Genomic DNA, 19,536 nt, shown 5'->3' with positions numbered 1-19,536 from the left:
ATCTGTGTGTCTTATTTAGAAAATGTCTCTTCAGGTCCTCTACCCATTTTTTTTTTTTTTAATAGACTCCCTACCCTACATGGGGCTCGAACTCACGACCCTGAGATTGAGAGTCATATGCTCTACTGACTGAGCCAGCCAGGTGCCCCTCCTCTGCCCATTTTTAAATCAGGTTGTTTTTTTTGGTGTTGAGTTGTATAAGTTCTTTATGTATCTTGGGTATTAACGCCTTACTGAATATATCGCTTGCAAATATCTTCTCCCATTCAGTTAATTGTTGATGGTTTCCTTTGCTGTGCAGAAGCTTTTTACTTTGGTGTAGTCCCATTTAATTTTTCATTCTTAAAAAAGAAAGAACGGGCAAGTATCACCTGACCAAGATAAACAAACAGGAAAAGAAAATGACTGGAGGAAATAGGGATAATTAAAAACAAAAACAAAAAACAAAACTTCTAAAAACTATCTTCAGAGATAAAACAAAAACCGAATGCAATTATTTTTTTTAATTTGAGAGAGAGAGAGAGAGAGAGCAAGCGAGCAGGCAGGAGAGAGGGGCAGAGGGAGAGAGAGAGAGAGATAATCCCAAGCAGGCTCCACACTCAGAGTGGAGCTGGACACAGAGCTCAATCCCATGACCCTGGGATCATGACCTGAGCTGAAATCAAGTCAGATGCTCAACTGACTGAGCCACCCAGGTGCTCCTGAATGCATTTTTAAATATCAGGACAAGAATCAGTTCTAAAAAAAATTTTTTAATACACTGAAAAAAAAAAAATCAATAGAAAGACTGAGAGATAAAATCATGACAGTCTCCCAGAAAAGAGAAGCTAAGTAAGGCACAGAAAACAAGAGTGAATAGATAAGAACATTACAGAACAATCTGAGAGGCCCGATATTAGAAAGTTTCTGACAAAAAGAAAAAAATGGAGGGGAGAACATTATCTAAGAAGATAACTTCATTAAATGTGAAAATACTGGTTTTCAGATTAAGGGGGCCCACCAAGTATATCACTATGAAAGTATAAAATATATGGAATATAAAAGATAAGCTTCCAGAGATGGGAGAAAATTAATTTCCTACAGGAAACAAAAATGAGGCTAAATTTCTACATCTCACAAGCAACAATGAATGTCAGAAAAAACAGAGCAATGACTTCAAAACTCTGAGGGAAAAGAATCTGCAATCCAGAATTCTATACCCAATCAAATCATCACTCAAACATGAGGGAAGAGCTGACATCAGAAAGTATCAAAGTTTATCTGCCATGTACCCCTTCTCTCAAGAAGTAGCTTGAGAATGAACTATAGCAAAATTTAAAAAAAGGGAGGAGGCAGGAAGATGGAAACCAAAGATCAGTGGAGTGGGTCCAACTCAAAAATGTGGTTAAGGAAAATTTCAAGAATGCAGTTGTGCAGATGGCTTAAAAAAAAACAATGAGTATAAATGAAAAGGGTCTTCATAGACTAGAATGTGTATGACTAAGATAGGGAAAAGTGAAATAAAAATTCAGACAAGAAAAAAAGGAAATTAGAATCACCAAGAAAAAAACTGTATGAGAAAGTCTAAATATGAAATAAAAATATGACTGGAAATAACTGATAGTTTCAAAAACAGAATTAACTTTTTATTCATTTTCTCCTTTCAATAGCCCAGGGTCCACAACATAAACCTACAGGGAAAAACATTATAAACCCAGAAAACAATGCTTGGCCTGACACCGAATAATACTACTTACCTATAGTAATGTAAATGCTACATGCGCGCGCGCGCGCGCACACACACACACACACACACACACACACACACACACACACACAGAGGAATATTATTCAGCCATAAAAAAGAATGAAGTTTTCCATTTACAATGACATGGGATGGAGCTACAGAGTATAATGCTAAGTGAAATAAGTCAGAGAAAGACGAATACCTTATGATTTCACTTATACGTGGAAGTTTTAAAACAAAACAAACAAGCAAAGGAAAAAGAGACAAACCAAGAAACACTCTTAACTATAGAGAACAAACTGATGGTTATCAGAGCAGCACAGGGTGGGGGAAATAGGTGGCAAGGAGGAAGGAGTATACTTGTCATGATGAGCACTGGGAGATGTATGGAATTGTTGAATCACTGTATCATACACCTCAAACTAACATAACACTGCATGTTAACTATACTGGAAGTAAATAAATATGAAAGAAAAAGAAAGAGAAAGAAAGAAAGAAAGAAAGAAAGAAAGAAAGAAAGAAAGAAAGAAAGAAAGAAAGAAAGAAGTGCTGGTGAGGATATTGAAAAATCAGAACCCTTGGTCACTGCTGATGGGATTGTAAAATGGTGCAGCCACTGAGTAAAACAGTAGGGTGGTTCCTTAAAAAAAAAACAACACAAAAAACAAAAAACAAAACAAAACAAAAACTGAACATTAAATTACCATCTGATCTAGCAATTCCACTTCTAAGTACCTACCCCCAAAGAACTGAAAGCAAGGACTTGAACAGATATTTGTATACCAATATATATTACAGGACTATTCACAGCAGCCAAAAGGTGGAGACAACTCAAATGTCCACTGAAGGATGAATGAATGAATAAAATGTTATATATGCATACAACCGAATATTATTCAGCTTTAAAAAGGAAGTAGGGGCCCCTGGGTAACTCAGTTGGTTGGACATCCGACTCTTGGTTTCGGCTCAGGTCATGATCTCACAATTCTCAAGTTCAAGCCCCATGCCAGGCTCTGCACCAACAGTGCAGAACCTCTTGAGATATTCTCTCTCCCTCTCTCTCCCTGCTTCTGTGTGCTTTCTCTCTCAAAAAGAATAAACTTAAAAAAAAAAATAAAAATTTTCTTTAAAAAAATAGTAAAATTCTGATATGTGCTACAACATGGGATGAACCTTGAGGACATTATACTAATTAGTGGTTAATTAATGGTCGGTTAAGCGTCAGACTTCGGCTCAGGTCATGATCTCGCAGTCTGTGGGTTCGAGATCCGCACTGGGCTCTGTGCTGACAGCTGAGAGCCTGGAGCCTGCTTCAGATTCTGTGTCTCCCTCTCTCTCTGTTCCTCCCTTGCTTGTGCTCTGTCTCTCTCTCTCAAAAATAAATAAAGATTAAAAAAAAAAAGCCATACACCAAAAAGATAAATATTGTATACTTCCACTTACATGAGGTACCTAAAGTAATCAAATTCATAGAGATAGAGAGTAGAAAGAATGGTGATTGCCAGAGGTTAGGGGAAGGGAGAAACGGGATTTAGTGTGTCATGGGTTAGAGTTTCACTTGGGGGAAGATGAAAAAGTTCTGGAGGTGGATGGTGGTGATGGGTGCACAACAATGTAAACGCACTTAATGCCAATGAATTGCACACTTAAAAATGATGAAAACGGTAAATTTTATGTTATGTAAATTTTACCAAAAACAGGGGAAAAAAGAAAAAGAAATAAGTATACAAACACAATAACATAAACCTTTTCAGTGCTGCCGAGGCTCTCTCGTACCCTCCTCTAGTCATAACCTCCCACTTCCTGCTAAAGGAACCACTAGTCTGACTTCCATCATATCTCATCTTCTGGTAACTAAACATCTACTTTGTGTCTGGCTTCTTTCACTAAACATTCTATCTCTGAGATTCATCCATGTTGGTATGTGTATTGGTAGTTTGCTCCTTTCTATTGCTGAAAAAAATTCCATTGTATGACTATATCACTACTTATATTTATCTATTCACCTATTTTTGGACATTTGATCATTTCCATTTTTTAGCTATTACAAACAAAGCTTTCATATCTCAAAGGCAAATATGTAGGAATGGGACTCCTGCATCACTGGATAGATGTCTGTTTAGCTTTGCAGAAAATGCCCAACAGTTCCAAAGCTGTAGTGCTGATTTACATTCCCACTTAAAACTTGGAGCAACGGGAATGTTGAATAATAAAAATCCATTTTTCCCTTATTAATACACATTACTCAATGCTACACATAAGACAGAGTATTGCACTCTTTGCCTCAATGCATCGGTTCTTCCACAAGGATGCCATCTGGATTACTTGTACTCTACCCACAGAAACTTTAATTCAATAAGGGCAAGGTGGCAGGGCATAGACTTTGGTCATTTTTTTTTTTCAACGTTTATTTATTTTTGGGACAGAGAGAGACAGAGCATGAACGGAGGAGGGGCAGAGAGAGAGGGAGACACAGAATCGGAAACAGGCTCCAGGCTCTGAGCCATCAGCCCAGAGCCCGACGCGGGGCTCGAACTCATGGACCGCAAGATCGTGAGATCGTGACCTGGCTGAAGTCGGACGCTTAACCGACTGCGCCACCCAGGCGCCCCGACTTTGGTCATTTTAAAAAAAAAAAACATCTCGGGGCGCCTGGGTGGCGCAGTCGGTTAAGCGTCCGACTTCAGCCAGGTCACGATCTCGCGGTCCGTGAGTTTGAGCCCCGCGTCGGGCTCTGGGCTGATGGCTCAGAGACTGGAGCCTGTTTTCGATTCTGTGTCTCCCTCTCTCTGCCCCTCGCCCGTTCATGCTCTGTCTCTCTCTGTCCCAAAAATAAATAAACGTTGAAAAAAAAATTTTTTTTAAATAAAAATAAAAAAAACATCTCTTTAAGTGATTCAAATTCATGACCAGTTTGAGAGCCACCCTCTCAAAGGATGGTAATTATAATGCTTTTAATCACACAAAAATAAGCTAGTCATACAGCTTAGAAATAAAATGGAGTAGGAGAGAACCGGATTTTAGCTTTATTTTGTGAGGGCACTAACTCGGGTGACAAAGCTCCTCACCACTCTGGTTTTATTTCTCTTACCTTAGTTACTTGAACTGCATCATCCATCACCACTCATTGGAATTCCATAAATACCTTTTTGTTTTTTTGGTGTGCCACCTGCAACTAGCAAAGGAAAAAAAAAAAAAAAACACCTTTAGAAAGACAAAACAGTCCTATTTAAACCCCTGCATTGTTCCCAGGGAGAGGAATACACTCTAACAAGGTGTCTCGTAGAGCTGCGTTGAACCCTGCAGGAGCCACAGAACAAAGCTCCATCTTAAACAGTTCAGATTACTGAAGAGCTCATGAGAACTGAATTCAATGAGAAATCAGGTCCTTCCAGGGAAGGCAGGAGCATTCCTCCCTTATCCCCAAACTACGACTTTTCTACTGCACTGTCCTTCTAGGGAACATCTGGCAATGACTGAAAATACTTTTTGATTGTTTTGTTTGGGTTTTGTTTGTTTGTCTGTCTGTTTTTAAGTACCCCAGGTAATTCCAATGTGCAGCCAGGGCTGAGAACCACTTCTCCATCCACTTTTCTGGATCTCATCCTTTTTTCTCCATCTATCTCCAGCCTCAGTTCTTTTCAGAAACCTAGATCTATGTATACCCTTGTTAGTCAATGTACACAGTGAGACTTTCTAATCAGTCTGACTGAATAAAATCAGTTGGAAGAGGCAATTCCTTGATATAGCAGAACTTCCTACTCCAAAGATGGAAAACAAAACCTTGTGGCAAATTAAAGGGACACTGCCATGATTTCATTTCCTACTGTTAATAGAGTCACTGCCAGGAAGTCTCATGCTTACTATAGCAACCAATGGTCTTGCTATTCACCAAGTTTCAGCCTTTTTGCTTCCTCAGGAAGTAGATGGCAAAATCAGGCTCCTGATCTCTTTTTTAAAGAGGAGCTGCCATTTAAAAATAGAAATTAATAAATGAATATGTAAAAAGTAGTTTTAGGTTTGGCTGACACCCAATATTTCTGTATATTAAACTCAATCTTTAAAGCACAGAGTCATCTATTTTATTCCACAATACAGCAATCTAGAAAATGTACTAAAACTCTTCAGTTATTATAGTAACTGGATAAATGCTAACATATTTTGAGAAGCTTAGCTAAGTTCTCAAGAAAGTAAACAAAACTGCCAGTGGCATGAAACAAAGTATGAACCAAAAGCTAGAGTTGTGGGGCACCTGGCTGGCTCAGCTGGTTAAGTGTTCAATTCTTGGTTTGGCTCAGGTCATGATATCATGGTTCGTGAGTTCAAGCCCCATGTCAGGCTCTGCACTGGCAGTGAAGAGCCTGCCTAGGAATCTCAACCTCTCTCTCTCTCTCTCTCTCTCTCTCTCTCTCTCTCTCTCTGCCCCTCCCCCACTAATGCTCACCCTCTCTCAAAATATATAAACTTAAAAAACAAATCTAGGGGCTCCTGGGTGGCTCAGTCGGTTAAATGTCTGACTTCGGCTCAGGTCATGATCTCACAGTTGAGTTCATGACTTTGAGCCCCGCATCAGGCTCTGTCTGTGCTGACAGCTTGGAGCCTGGAGCCTGCTTCAGATTCTGTGTCTCCCTCTCTCTCTGCCCCTCCCTCGCTCACACTCTCTCTCTCTCAAAAACAAATGAACATTAAAAAAATTAAAAAATAATAACGTAAAAGCATCAAAACCATAACAAAAGCATAAACACTCTAAAAAGAAGATACGAAAACAGAACTAAATGGCACTTACAGAATAAAAATAGCCATTGAAATCTAAAATTTTATAGACAAGTAAACCACTAGAGAAGACACAGCTGAAGAGAAAATTAATAAACCTGAAAATATATCTGAAGAATTTATGCAAAATGCTGCAGAGAGAAATAAACATACCCTGACCTAGAAAAATAACTGCAGAGCTAAAAGTTGTAAAGCTGATTATAAAATTTACATAGAAATGCAAAGAATGCAGAATAGCCAAAACAATGTTGATAAAAAGAAAGTTGGGAGAAATATCTTAGTTCAAAAAGCAAGACCACTTTATGCTTTCTCCCTATAATCCAAACCATCCCAACAAACTTCTTTTAGAAAACTGGGAATTATAAGAAAGCTTTGTCAACCTGATAGAAACTGTCTCTGGAAAACTTAAAGCTTTTAATGGTGAAATATTGAATGCTTCCCCCCTAAGCTCAGAAACAAGGCAAGAATACCTACTTTTATCACTTTTATTCAACATTATATTGGAGGGTCCTAGCCAATGCAACAAAGTAAGAAAAATAAACAAAAAGGTATCTATATTGGAAAAGAAGTAATAAAACTGTATTTATAGAGAACATGATCTTATAGATAGAAAACCTTAAGGAGTCTACAAGAGTTAGTAGAAACAATAAGTTTATCAAGGTAGCGAAATATAAAGTCAACATAAAATAAACAGATGCAGGGGTGCCTGGGTGGCTCAGCAGGTTGAACGTCTGACTTCGGCTCAGGTCATGATCTCACGGTTTGTGGGTTTGAACACCGCGTTGGGCTTTGTGCTGACAGCTTAGACAAATAAGCTGTCGAATTCTGTGTCTCCCTCTCTCTCTCTCTCTCTCTGCCCCTCCCCTGCTCACGCTCTGTCTCCCTCTCAAATATGGATAATAAAACCTTAAAAAAATTTTTTATAAAAACCATATACATAATAAACAATTGATGAGGGAGCGTGGAACAAGCTGAGGGCAAAATACAGGCTGGCACACACCCCCCACTCACCAGGTGGAATATGTGTGATGTTCCTCAGACACTCTTGGCTACCCAAGAACAAAGGAAAGGGGTTTAAGTGCTTGCCATGGTAATGTGGGAAACTAAGGCAAATTAAATTCCCTTACTGCCTACAGCCCATTGACAAGTCCTTGAAACCGGCAAAGTGACCTCCCTCTAGGAGCTCAGTTGTCTGGATGAGGACACTTCGCTAGGGGCAAAAGAGAACTTAAGCTTAACATTATCCCAACCTAGAGGATCCTGTAAGTCTACTTCCTTTATCTCAACTGCCCCAAGATATATGCTGGCAATCATACTCCAAACTTATGTCCCTCCCCATGCATCTAAAGGGTCTCATGACTGAAGTTTTATTAAATGGTAATAAATGGCATTTCCCTAGCAACAGCTAGCCCCTCAAGGTCCTGGAAACCTTGCTTCCAAAATTCCTTAGAGACTTACTCTATCCCTGACCCCCTCCCAACCTGAGGGTATATAATGAGTTACCTGCCACAACCTCAGTGCAGCTCTTCCTGCCCATGGGTCCTGTCCCCATGCTTTAATAAAATCACCTTTTTGCACCAAAGACGTCTTCAAGAATTCTTTCTTGGGTGTCGGCTCTAGACTCCACAAACCTCCCCCCACCCCAAAACTTCATCCTCAATTGTATCTTTATATATCAGCAGGAGCTGAAAATTTAAACTTCTTAAAGTACCATTTACAATAGGATTTTTAAAACACAAATTATTTAGGGGTAAATATTAACAAAAGATGTGCAAGACCTGTACTCTGAAAACTACGAAACACTGCTGAACTTACAGAAGACTTAAATAAGTGGAGAGATATAATCTGTTCGTGGACCAAAAGACTTGATGTTGTTAAAATATCAATTCATCCCAAACGAAACTACAGATTCAATGGAATCCCAATCAAATTCTCAGGTTTTTTCATAAAAACTGACAAGCTGATTCTAAAACTTACATGAAAATCTAAAGATCTTAAAATAGACAAACCAATTTTGACAAAGAAAAAAAAAGTCAGGAGACTACCTGGCAGGGAATAAGACACTATCCTATGGGTATGCAAACAGACATAGAAATCAAGAGAATAGGCTAGAGAGTTCAGAAATAGAATAACAAATATATGACCAGCTGATTTTCTACAAAGATGACAAGATAATTCAATGGGGCAGAACAATCTTTTCCACAAATAGGGCCAGAATAATTGGATACACAGGCAGGGAAAAATGAACTTTTGCACTGGATTCTCATGCCATACACAAACATTAACTTGAAAGGATATTAGATCCAGACCTAAATGTAACAGCTAAAGCATAAGAACACATAAGACAAAACTTCACAATCTTGAGACAGTGTATTAATTTTATATTACTAAGTAACAAATTACCACAAAATTAGAGGTCAGAAGTCCAACTACAGCATGGCTGGAACTTCTGCTAAGGATCTCACAAAGATAAACTCAAGGTATCTACCAGGCTGTTCTCATCTAATGCTCCTCTTTGAAGTTCACACAGTCGTGGCAGAATTCATTCAGCTCCATGCAGTTGTAGGACTAAGATCCTTCTTTCTTTGCTACTTCTCACCCAGGAGCCATTCTCAGCTGCTAGAGGCCATCTGCAATCTTTGCCATAGAGACCTCTCTCCATCTTAAAAGCCAGCAGTGAAAAATCTCCCTCTTATTGAATTCTCATGTTTCAAGTCTTTTGACTTCTTTCTAGACCCAGATTTTAAAGGTTCATGTGATTGGATAGGCCTATCTGTATAACCTCCCTTTAGCTGACTCAAAGTCAACTGATTAATACCTTAATTACATCTTTAATATCCCTTTTGCCACGTAATGTAACATAATCACTGGAGTAAAATCCCATCATATTCACTGATCTTGCCCACACCCACAGGAAGGAAATAATACAAGAGTGCAGGTTGCTAAGGTCCCTAAGGTCTTCTTAGAATTCTGCCTACTACAGATAGACTTCTTAGATTGGATACAAAAAAACACGAGAAAAAAAAAAAAAAAAAAAGCAATAATTTGCACTTCATCAAAATTACAAATTTCTAACACTTTGGTAAACCCCATTAAAAAACAAAAAACCAGGGGTGTCTGGAAGGTTCAGTAGGGGTAGCATCCAACTCTTGACCTTGGGGTCATGAGTTCAAGCCCCACACTGGGTGTAGAGATTACTTAAATAAATACTTAAATAATAAAATTATTTTTATTTTTTTAAACATTTATTCATTTTTGAGAGACAGAATGTGAGTGGGGGAGGGGGAGAGAGGGAGACACAGAATCTGAAGCAGGCTCCAGACTCTGAGCTGTCAGCACAGAGCCTGACCAGGGCTCGAACTCACTGCAAGATCATGACCTGAGCTGAAGTTGGATGCTTAACCGACTGAGCCATCTAGGCGCCCCATATAATAAAATTATTTTGTAAATAATAAAATTCTTTAAAAAGTATTAAAAAAAAAACCCAAGCCACAGGCTAAGAGAGAACATCTGTAATACGTATATATAATTAGTGGCTATATCCAGAATATATAAAGAACCCTTATAACTCAAGCATAAGACACTACTTACTACCAAATAATCCAACAATGGGCAAAGGATTTAAAATGACACTTCATAAAAGCAAATACACAATTGGCCAGTAAGGACATAAACAGACACCCATCACAGGGAAACACCATTAGTCACTAGGAAAATGCAAATAGAACCATAATGAGACACCACCACAAACCCATAATGGCTAAAAAGTAAAAGGCTGACAATGCCAAATATCGGTGAGGAGGTGGAAGAAATGAAACTCCAACACAGTACTGATGAGAATATAAAGTGTAAAACTATATGGGACACCTGGGAGGCTCAGTTGGTTAAGCCTCTGACTTCAGCTCAGGTCATGATCTCACAGTTCATGGTTTGAGCTCCGCGTCAGGCTCTGTGCTGACAGCTCAGAGCCTGGAGCCTGCTTCGGATTCTGTGTCTCCCCCTCTCTCTGCTCCTCCCCCGCTCATGCTGTCTCTCTGTCTCTCAAGAATGAATAAACTTGAAAAATAAAATAAAGATTTGAACACGTTTCCAGTAGCTTTTTTTTTAAGTTTATTTATTTGTTTTGAGAGCTAGCACACGAGTGAGGGAGGGGCAGAGGGAGAGGGCGAGAGAGAAAGAGAATCCCAAGCAGGCTCCACATTGTCAGCTCAGAACTCGATATGGGGCTCAAATTCACAAACCATGAGATCATGACTTAAGCCAAAGTCAAATGCTTAACCAACTGAGCTACTCAGGCGCACCCCTAGTAGCTTTATTCATGAGGCAATCAAACTAAAAAAACCTAAGTGCTTATTAACATATGGAAAATACAGTATATTCACATAATGGAATACCACTCAGAAAAAAGAAAAAAGGTAAATGACTACTAATATACCTAACAACATGAATGAATGTCAGAAACATTATGCTCACTCTTCCCCTAAGCAGGCCTGAGGTGATTTCTGAAAATGGTTTGCTATTTGCTTGACCCAGAATACCCCGCAAAATGATGTAAATCAAGAGGTTCATATCTTCACGTTCACTTTAAGAACACACATGATGGCTCAGGCCATCAAGGGTACGCATCTGTGAAAAGCCAACAAGTATCTGAAGGATGTCACTTTGCAGAAGCAGTGTATCATTCTATTGCTACAATGGTAGAGTTGGTAGGTGTGCCCGGGCCAAACAGTGCGGCTGGATACAGGGTCGGTGGCAAAAAAAGAGTGCTGAATTTTTACTACACATGTTAAAAATGGTGACAGTAATGCTGAACTTAAGGGTTTCGATGTAGATTTTCTGGTCACAGAGTACATCCAGGTGAACAAAGTCCCCAAGATGTGGCATAGAATCACAGGGCTCATGGTTGGATTAACCCATATGTGATTGCTCCCTGCCACAGTAAGATGATCCTTACTGGAAAAGAGCAGGTTGTTCCTAAACCAGGAGAGGAGGTAAAAAGAAGAAAAAGATATCCCAGAAGAAACTAAAGAAACAAAAACTTATGGCCCAGAAGTAAATTATGCATAAAATAAATGCAAATAAAAGTAAAACCAAAAAAACCAAAAAACCCCATCATGTTCAGTGAAAGAATCCAGACAAAAGAGTACATACTACATGATTCTAGTTTTATAACACTCTAGAAAAGAAATCTAATCTATAGTGAGAGAACAGATCCCTAATTGCCTCAGGCCCAAGAAGGGTATGGAGAGGAATAACTGTGATGGGCACAAGGAAAATTGTGGATGTTAAAGAAATGTTAGGTATCTTCACCATGGTGACAATCACTTAGGTAGATAAATTTGGCAAAAACCCATTCAACTGTATAAGAAAAATGGTATGTTTTACTGTAAGAAGATTGATTATACCTCAATAAAGTTGATTTTTAAAAAAAACTTTAGAGATCACTGAATAGAAACCAAAACCTTCTCTTTTTAAAAAAATTTTTATTTATTTTGAGAGGTGGCATGAGTGGGGGGAGGAAGCAGACAGAGAGGGACAGAGAGAATCTCAAGCAGGCTCTGCATTGCCAGCACAGAGCCCCATACAGGGCTCAAACTCACAAACTGAGAGATCATGACCTGAGCTGAAACCAAGAGTCAGACGCTCAACCGACTAAATCATCCAGGTGTCCCTCAACAAAGTTGATTTTATTTTTTAATGTTTATTCATTTTTGAAAGAGACGGAGAGAGAGCAGGGGAGGGGCAGCGGGAGAGGGAAACACAGATTCCAAAGCAGGCTCCAGGCTCTGAGCTGTCAGCACAGAGCCTGACATGGTGCTCGAACCCATGAACTGTGAAATCATGATCTGAGCTGAAGTCAGATGCTTAACCAACTGAGCCACCCAGTTGCCCCAATTTTAAAAGATACTCTCATTAATGTTTGATATACTGAAGACATGCCTGCAATACAATCTTGCCAAACAGTCATTCATAATAAACCCAACATACAATGCAAAAGATGAGATAAAACAGAAGCTAACCGCTATTTAAAAGTCTATGTATTGGTGTTATATACCAATCTTAATAAAGAAGCAAAACACATCATCTCAAAGCAGGAAAAGCATTTAACAAAACCAGACACCTCCTCATCACAAAAACACTTAGGATGCTCATAGTAGACAACAACACTGTGCACTGTGCAATTTTTATGTTTGTGATCTCACAAATCCACAAATTTACCTACTTTTCCATAGATTCACCAAGCACTACAGGTGTTTACCTTAGTACTTTCTAGAGTGACCTCATGTACAGATCAGCAAATATCCTCTTCTTTTTCCTGGATATATCTTTTGTTGTTGTCGTTGTTTTTTAAGTAGGCTCCACACCCAGCGCAGAGCCCAGTGCAGGGCTGGAAATCACAACCCTGAGATCAAGACCTGAGCTGAGACGCTCAGCTGAATCAGACGCTCAACTGACTGAGCCACCCAAGTGCTCCTCACTGTTGATTCAGTAATACTAAACTCCTAGCCAGCAGCACTATAATATATGATTGAACAAAGCTTGTCTAATGTGCGTGTGTACACACACATGCACACACACACACACACACACACACAAAGATGGATGCATGTGTAAGGATACACATGTTTGTGTATGTATATACACGCATATATTACCCAGTTCTGTCCACTGACAGGGCCTAGGGGCAGCAATTCCCCAGTAGAACAATCATACACCTACCATCCAGGCCTGGTTTCTAAATACATTCTCCAATAAAAGGAACCAGGACTCCTTGGTGAAATGACTGGGCTGGGGCAGGAAAAGTACAGGAAGAGACTGGAACATCTTGTGCCAGAAAGTCAGGAAGGGAAGTAATCAAAGAATGATAGAATATGTCAAAAGGATACAAGAGCCAGGTTGAAACCAGGGGCATCCACTAGCCAAATATGAGACAAATTCAGCATCAAAGTAACATATTAATAGATAATAATTCACTGAATAAAACAGAAATGCATAAATACATATTAATATAAATTAATAAACAAACAGGGATAAAAGAATTTTCCTTATGATATGTCACTGGATGAATGTTACGGAAATGATAAAAGTAGAAAAATCATCATTTGGCAACTGCTGCAGCAATAATCCAGCCAAGAAATATCAATGAAGCTCAAGCTAGTAGGGTAAAGTTTGAGAAGGGAGATAGGAAATGAGATATTTACATGGTATCAAAGTGCTTCCTCCTCATAAAGTACTTACTGACTACAAAGGAAAAAATAGGTAAATTTACAGCAGAGAAAACCAAGAGACCCTATTTTAATCAAGTGATCACGATTAACATCATAAGAAACAAGGCACATGGAAATTGTGTACCTCTGACAGAACAGAGTAAAAATACAGCACCATTTATGTGGTATTCCTGACAAAATGCATATTCTGAATCTAACCATGATGAAACATCATGCCCAAACTGAGAAATACTCAAAATAATTAGCCTACACTCCTCAAAAATATCATGATAATCAAGTCAAAGGCAAGATAACAAAATGTAATATGTGTTTCTGAACTGGATCCTTTTGCTCTACAGGTTCTTATTGGGACAACTGGTAAAACCTGAATGGGATCTGGGGATTAGCTGGTACTACTGTATCACTGTTAAGCTCTGGATTTTAATGGATGTATTGTGGTTATATGGGAGAATGTCCCCATTTGTAGGAAACACACACTAAAGTATTCAAGGCTGACGGAGCATCAAGTGAGCAACTTACTCTCAAATAGCTCAGAGAGGGAAAAGGCTCTTTGTACTATTTCTGCAACTTATCTGTAAACTTAACATTGTTTCAAAATAAAAAACAAAATGCACATATTAACAACAAAGAAGCACACACCAATGTCTCAGGATTATAAAAAACAGTTCTTCAGTAAAATTTCTAGATAGAAAAGTACACTATTATCCTTTTTATAAGCTTTTCTAATAATATATCTCATTTTCACAGCACTTCCAAATAGAAATTTCTGTGATGGAAATGTTCTACATACATGCTGCCCAATACAATAGCACATATGGCTGATGACTATCATATTGGAAATGCAGGTCTAGAGAATAGCAATAAAAGCCACAAAAGGTTAAAGGGCTTTTTCATTAAAAAATTAGTTTTAATACTAATTAAATTTTAAGACAACTTACTTTACTTTTTCTAAACTTGCTGACAGACTGCCTGTATTTTTCAAAATTCCCTATCTTCTAATGTCTTTTTTTGTTTGTTTACTTATTTGTGTGTTTGTGTGTGTGTGTGTGTGTGTGTGTGTGTGTGTGTGTGTGTGAGAGAGAGAGACAGAGAGAGAGAGAGAGAGAGAGAGAGAGATAGGCCGGGCGGGAAGGGAGGGGCAGAGAGGGAGAAGGAAGGTCCGAAGCAGGCTCTGCACTGACAGTAGAGAGCTGATGCGGGCTCGAATTCACAAATGATGAGATCATGACCTGAGCTGAATGTGGATGCTTAACGGACTGAGGCACCCAGGCGGCCCATCTTCTAATTTCTTAATCAAGTCTGAATATCTATCAGAAGTAATCACTTACCTATCTTTGGTTTAAGGGCAGTTTTTTTTGTTTGTCTTTAAACTGCCCTTCCTTTTAGTATATAACTCCTACTGATTCATACTCCTATCTTGTCAACTTTTTGAAGTATATCTTTCTAAAATCTAGGGACATGTACATGTCCACCCAGTATTCCCAATTTTGGCTCTCACAAAGTTAGATCACAAAGTCACTTTCTCCCAAACTTGTAATTTACACTTTACTTTTACTTTCTCTCATACTCATCTTTCGCTATGTATAGCTGGTACACTGTATGTTAACTGCTATTACAAGTTCATTTCCTGCCATGCTCAGGGTAAGGTTCCTCCTGATCAGATCAGCTTATTTCAATTCCACATGAAATATAATCATCACTTAGCCAATCATTCTAGTATTTTAAACCAAGATCTAAAAGCCAAAAAAGCCAAAATCTAGGGGCACATGGGCGGCTCAGTCGGTTGAGTGGTTGACCCTTGGTTTTGGCTCAGGTCATGATCTCATGGTTTGTGGGTTTGAGCTCCATATCGGGTTCTGTGCTGGCAGCATGGAGCCTGCTTGGGATTCTCCCTCTCTCTGTGCCTCTCCCCCGGCAGCTCGCTCTCTCAAATAAATATATATTTTTTAAATAATAAAAGCCAAAATCTAGTTTAATGACATCATCTACATAGACCACAGGAAAAGAAAACTGCATGCTTCAAGCGCATCAAATTCCACAACTCTTGATTTGAAAAGAAAATGCAAAGTAAAATTCTTCTCCTTGTGATTCACCTTGGTAACCGAATGCCTTGAGGGAATGCAATAGCAGTCACCCACCTATGAGGAGGTTCTGTTATTGTTCTTGACTGACTTAATTCAAAACTTGGAAGAAGAAAAAAAACTGGCTTGTTTACAATAGGCCCATGAAGTTAATACCTATGCCAAACATCTTTAGAAACATTTAACAAATCTAGGAAAATCAAGAATTCTACCAAAGATAAGTTTTTAAGGGTTGATTTAGAAGAATCCCTCCATCCCTCTTACTTCTATTAGTAACTATTTAGGGGCCCCTGGGTGGCTCAGTCTGTTAAGCGTCCGACCCTCGGTTTCAGTTCAGGTCATGATATCACAGCTCATAAATTCAAGCCCCAAGTCGGGCTCTGTGCTGATAGGGCAGAGCCTGCTTGGGATTCTCTCCCTCTTTCTGGGCCACTTCCCTGTTCTTACTCTGTCTCTTTCAAAATAAATAAACAAACTTAAAAAAAAAAAACTATTTAAAACAAAAATAAAATTAAAAAGCAATTCAAAATCCCTAATGTCAGTATTATTTAGAAGATGCATAATAGAACAAATTTCCATCTTTATTTGAAAAATCAAACCCTAGATTTCCAAGTCAACATGGCATCAATGCAAGCAGTGCCCATTATGTTGGCCCAGTAACACCCTCAAGAACATATAAAAGCTGGACTAGGGTGGGGAAATCTGATTGGGCCTAAGCTTCACATGCTGTCTTCTAAACCAGAGCCACACATATAGCAGAGCAGAGGCAGGAAAGAGAAAGAACACACCCTTTTTTTTTTTTTTAAATCTCCATGCAGGAAAACAAAATTTAGGGACCAGAAAACCAAGCAACAGTTGAAAAATTTTATGAGAAAACTTTTGGGCTATTTACAAAAATACTGATAAATGTAGTATCTGATTGCTGTAAACATCTCAAACAATGGGGCACCTGGATGTCTCAGTTGGTAGAGTTCGGGGTTGTGAGTTCAAGCCCCACATTGGGCATATAGCTTACTTACAAAAATAAAAATAAAAGGAAAATTTTTAAAAGAGCAGCTTAAAAAAAAATCTCAAACAATACTAAAGTGTATGAAGTGTAAAGTGAAAGTCTCCCATGTTTTCTTTTGCTCTTCCCAGTTCAGTACCAGATCAACAGTTGATATAATCACTGACATAGATTTTATTTGGTGAACTTTTTACACTCTTTGCCTATTTTTCTAATAGTGTTTTGGTCTGTTTCTTATCTGCAGGGACTCCTTAATACTAGGTGACATCAATCTTTTCCTGACATAGGGTTACAAATATGCTTCCGCTGGGGTCCCCGGGGGGCTCAGTCGGTTAAGCATCTGACTCTTGGTTTCTGCTCAGGTCATGATCTCAGGGTTTGTGAGTTCAAGCCCATGCTGGGCTCTGTGCTGCTGACAACATGAAGCCTGATTGGGATTCATTCTCTCTCCCTCTCTCTGCCTCTCCCTCGTTCATGCTTGCTCACTCTCTCTCTCAAAATAAATAAATAAACTTAAAAAAAAATACATTTCCCCAATCTGTAGTTTATCTTTTAGTTTTGTTTATATTATCTTTTTATGCAATCAAATTTTAGTCAATTTTTTCCTTCTTGATTTTGGCCTTGGTATAATGCTGTATGCAGAATGGAGTAGAACAAACTGTCTGTTTTAGTGAGGCTTGCAAGCTAAGAATGATTTTATACTTTAAAAAATATATTTTTTTAATGTTTATTTATTTTTGAAAGACACAGAGAGACAGAGTGTGAACAGGGAAGGGCAGAGAGAGAGGGAGACACAGAATCCGAAGCAGGCTCCAGGCTCCGAGCTGTCAGCACACAGCCTGGCACGGGGCTCAAACCCACGCAGGGTGAGATCATGACCTGAGCCGGAGTCAGACGCCCAACTGACTGAGCCACCTAGGCGCCCCACTTTTTAATGGTTGAAAAAAATCAAAACAGTATTTCATGATGTGAAAATTATATTGAAATTCAAACTCCAGTATCCATAAACAACATCAAACATAACTGCATTCACTCATTGACATGTTGCCTATGGATGCCTTCAACACTACAGTGGCAAAATTGAATGGCTACCTGTGTATGTGGTGCTCACAGAACTGTGCACTGCTGCTCAGGGCACCACAGAGTGGAAATCACACTGAGGAAATCAGCGAAGAAGCTATATAACTCAGCAGCATCTTGACTGCCACATGCGCATACTGACATACTGCACTGTGATAGCTTATTTCTTTGTGTTACCAGTGCATAGTCATTGTATCAAAACGAGAAAGTAGATAATGTCATGCTTTTTTTTTTTTTTTGGATAATGTCATGCTTTTTTTTTTTTTGATAATGTCATGTTTTTAAGCAAAGTGGATGGAGAGTGTGGATTACCTTGCTATTAAGTCACACGAGGAAGCACTGTGTTTATTATGCAATGACACTACAGCTGTGCTAAAAAAAATTCAATATACACCAACATTAGCACACTAAGTAGTCACCCAAAATTTCTAATTCACAGGAAAAGCCATGATCTGAAAAATCCAAGGCTGATCTATTAGCCAAGAAAAGGAAGTAATTTATTAGTCAATGGTGAGTTGCTTAAGCCATGCTCAGTTCTAGGCGCTGAAGAAGGATATTCAGAGAAAATAAACTTAAGACTACTAGCTTTTCAAAAAGACCAGTTACTCCAAAAGTTGAGGATAAAGGGAGTTAAGATTAATCATTTTAAGAAGGCAAATGTGGGCCACCTGGGTGGCTCAGCGGGGTAAGCGTCGGACTCTTGGTTTTCAGCTCAGGTCACGATCTCACAGTTTGTGAGTTCAAGCTCCACATCGGGCTCCACGCTGACAGTGTGGAGCTTGCTTGGGATTCTCTTTCCCTCTCTCTCTGCCCCTCTCTTGCTTGTGTGCTCTCTTTGTCTCTTAAAACAAATAAATAAACTAAATTAACTATGTAACTAACTAAATAAATAAAGCAAATGAGGGGGACCTAAGTGGCTCAGTCTGTTAAGCATCCAACTCTTGATCTCAGCTCAAGTCATGATCTCATGCTTCACAAGATTGAGCCCTGTGTCAGGTTCCACACTGACAGTGTAGGGCCTGCTTGGGATTCTCTCTCTCCCTCTCTCTCTCTGCCCCTCCCCTGCTCGTGCACATGCTCTCTCTCTCTCAAAATAAATAAACTTAAAAAAAAAAAAAGAAAAGGCAAATGAGTTCATGTAAAGTCCCTGTTTCTCAATGAGTGGACAGATGTTACCAATACTGCTCAGTTGTTTATTCAAGGAGTCAATGCCAAGTTTAAGCGGGATGAAGTTTAAGCTGGCTGGCTCAGTCTGTGGAGCATGTGAGTCTTGATCTCAAGGTTCTGAGTTCAAGACCCACTTTGGGTATAGAGATTATTACTAAAAAAAGAAATCTTAAAAAAAATTAAGTGAATGAAAAATTGGCTTCCATGAATAGTCTGTTAAACAACTACAGGCCAGAAATTGAGAAAATACTAATTCAGTACAATTTGAATTGCAATCTGCTAAAATGTGTTACCACTGATAATAGTAATGTGGAGTAGAAAAAAGCTCAGTTGGATAATTTGCAAAGTTTGTTAAGATGCAAGGCAGTTATTCAATATATTCTTCATCAGCAGGTACTCTGAAAAATATTTAAATTTATCATGTGTTATTGAGCCAACAGTGCTGATGGTGAACTTCACTCACTGTCATGGTCT

At 38.9% G+C, this 19,536-nt stretch overlaps 1 protein-coding gene across 4 annotated transcripts in view; it reads right to left on the bottom strand.

The window, feature by feature from the left end:
* PTPRA (protein tyrosine phosphatase receptor type A) overlaps positions 1 to 19,536 on the bottom strand; it is a 161,221-nt gene that overhangs the window by 111,124 nt on the left and 30,561 nt on the right. For 2 of the 4 annotated variants that reach the window (XM_047851905.1, XM_047851908.1), the window contains one exon: positions 4,818 to 4,901. The exons of 1 other annotated variant lie outside the window; for it this stretch is intronic. In XM_047851905.1, coding sequence (XP_047707861.1) covers positions 4,818 to 4,844 — 27 coding nt within the window. In that variant the 5' untranslated portion in view covers positions 4,845 to 4,901. Of the gene's footprint in view, positions 1 to 4,817; positions 4,902 to 19,536 lie in introns of those variants that run through there. One more of the 4 variants, XM_047851906.1, reaches the window with a different exon arrangement.

Source organism: Prionailurus viverrinus, chromosome A3 (assembly GCF_022837055.1).
Source record: "Prionailurus viverrinus isolate Anna chromosome A3, UM_Priviv_1.0, whole genome shotgun sequence".
Classification (NCBI taxonomy): domain Eukaryota; kingdom Metazoa; phylum Chordata; class Mammalia; order Carnivora; family Felidae; genus Prionailurus; species Prionailurus viverrinus.
This window is presented reverse-complemented; position numbering and strand designations above follow the sequence as displayed.